Source organism: Centroberyx gerrardi, chromosome 18 (assembly GCF_048128805.1).
Source record: "Centroberyx gerrardi isolate f3 chromosome 18, fCenGer3.hap1.cur.20231027, whole genome shotgun sequence".
NCBI classification, from domain to species: Eukaryota; Metazoa; Chordata; class Actinopteri; order Beryciformes; family Berycidae; genus Centroberyx; species Centroberyx gerrardi.
In genome coordinates, this window is record NC_136014.1 from 24,854,976 (window position 1) to 24,856,837 (window position 1,862).

At 43.3% G+C, this 1,862-nt stretch overlaps 1 protein-coding gene across 2 annotated transcripts in view; it reads right to left on the bottom strand.

The window, feature by feature from the left end:
• Positions 1-858: 858 nt before the first annotated feature.
• pex3 (peroxisomal biogenesis factor 3) overlaps positions 859-1,862 on the bottom strand; it is a 9,028-nt gene continuing 8,024 nt past the window's right edge. For both annotated transcript variants that reach the window (XM_071908666.2, XM_071908668.2), the window contains exon 12: positions 859-1,431. In XM_071908666.2, coding sequence (XP_071764767.1) covers positions 1,348-1,431 — 84 coding nt within the window. In that variant the 3' untranslated portion in view covers positions 859-1,347. The remainder of the gene's footprint in view (positions 1,432-1,862) is intronic.

The window sequence follows — 1,862 nt, forward strand, 5'->3', positions numbered from 1 at the left end:
CAGAGCATTTTGGAATGAAAGCCTTCATATAAAGTCAGTGGGACCGAGTGCAGCAGGTGAACAGCAGCTGAACGAGAGTGACACCTGCTGGGCAAAAACACAAACTACACAAAACTAGGGTTAGACCAATATGAGTCTGCTGATATCGGCCTTTCATTAAAACTGGATATTGGCCAGTCAGTATCGTCTAACCTCTGTTATGATGGATATGTCTGTTTGATTGATTATATATTTAGTGTAGAGTTTCCTGTATTACACCGGTTGTCTATGGGAAGCCTTTAACTTAAATTAATTGTAAAGCGACATTTTGATCTGATATTTCTTCTTCTTATTTTTGCAGTTCTTCTTCTTCTTCTTTACGGTTTTAGTGTTCCATGATGGTTACTTTTGGGAATTTTGTAGTATGAAAATGGTCAAATTCAAAGACATTTAATATCAGCACAAAATATCAGATATTGGCAGCTTCCGATCCAAATATTTGATCCAAATATTTCTTCTTCTTGGTTTGAATTGAGTTTTAAGGTTGCACATTGGTTATTTTGGGGATTTTTTTTGTATGAAAATGGTCAAATTAAAAAACGCTGAATATTGGCATTCGGCACAAAATATGAGTTACCGGCAGCTTCAATCCAAATATATATCGGCCTTCAGAAACCCATATCAGTCTAACCCCACACACCATCCTCGTGAAAAAGACTTGAGTGACAGTCTTACACACTCTAAACCTTTCTGATCTCAAAACACACACAGCCAAAACGGCGGCTAAACATCTGGAGATGTGAACCAACATGAAACACTCAACAGTGGTGACAGAAAGGGGGGGTGGGGGGGGGGGGGGGGGTGGGGGGGGACCATAAAACCTGTAATAAACAGAATAATCTGACATTGCTTCAACATAATCTTGTGTGAAGAAGTGGAGATGTTCATGAAAACTCTGTATGGTTCTGACTGTAGTCCTTCGCTGAAGTTTTTTTGGGAGTTGTAGTTTTTTCCCACCCTTACTTCCGCCTGTCAGGTTGTAATAAAACCACATCACCGGCCGAATAAGACTTCAGTTCCCAAGATGCAGCTGGGCCCTGACCGATCTCAGGCCCCTCCTGTGATTATGAGGGTTTCTCAAAATCCAACATGGCGCCGTCCGCAGATGGAGGCGGACACTTCTACTAACTGTCTGCCCAGAGAGAGAGAGAGAGAAAGTCTGCAGGATCTAGAGGAGGGAAATGTCACATACAGGGAGGGAGGGATAAACAGTCATGGGCTTTTGACTCTGGTTTCCATCCCTCTCTTCTTCCCCTCCCATCATCCTCCTCTCCTCCTCCTCCTCCTCCTCCCGCCCGGTCCGGTGGTTTATTTCTGCAGCTCCTGCGGCGTGCTGAAGGTCTCGTACACGTTGGCCGCAAACTCCTTCACCTGGTCGATCATCAGCAAGTCCTGCGGGGGGGGAAGAGAGAGAGAGAGAGAGAGAGAGAGAGAGAGAGAGAGAGAGAGAGAGAGAGAGAGAGAGAGAGAGAGAGAGAGAGAGAGAGAGAGAGAGAGAGAGAGAGTTATATAACATGTAAACTCAACGAAGACACAAACAAATCCTCTAGTCCTGATCCTGATTATACCTAATCAGTGTGTGTGTGTGTGTGTGTGTGTGTGTGCGTGTGTTAAAGCCAGACTAGTCAAACTAAGAGAGAGAAAATTCATTTTTCTGCTTGTAATTGCTCTGTGCACGGACGTTTGGACAGCATTAGTTTTCAGGACAATGTGCGTTAAGTAATTGTTGACACAAGACTTCTGTAATGTTAATGGATTATAGATCTTTATAATTAGTCTCCAAAATGACAGAGATGGGAGTGTTTACTCCATTTATCCCTTCA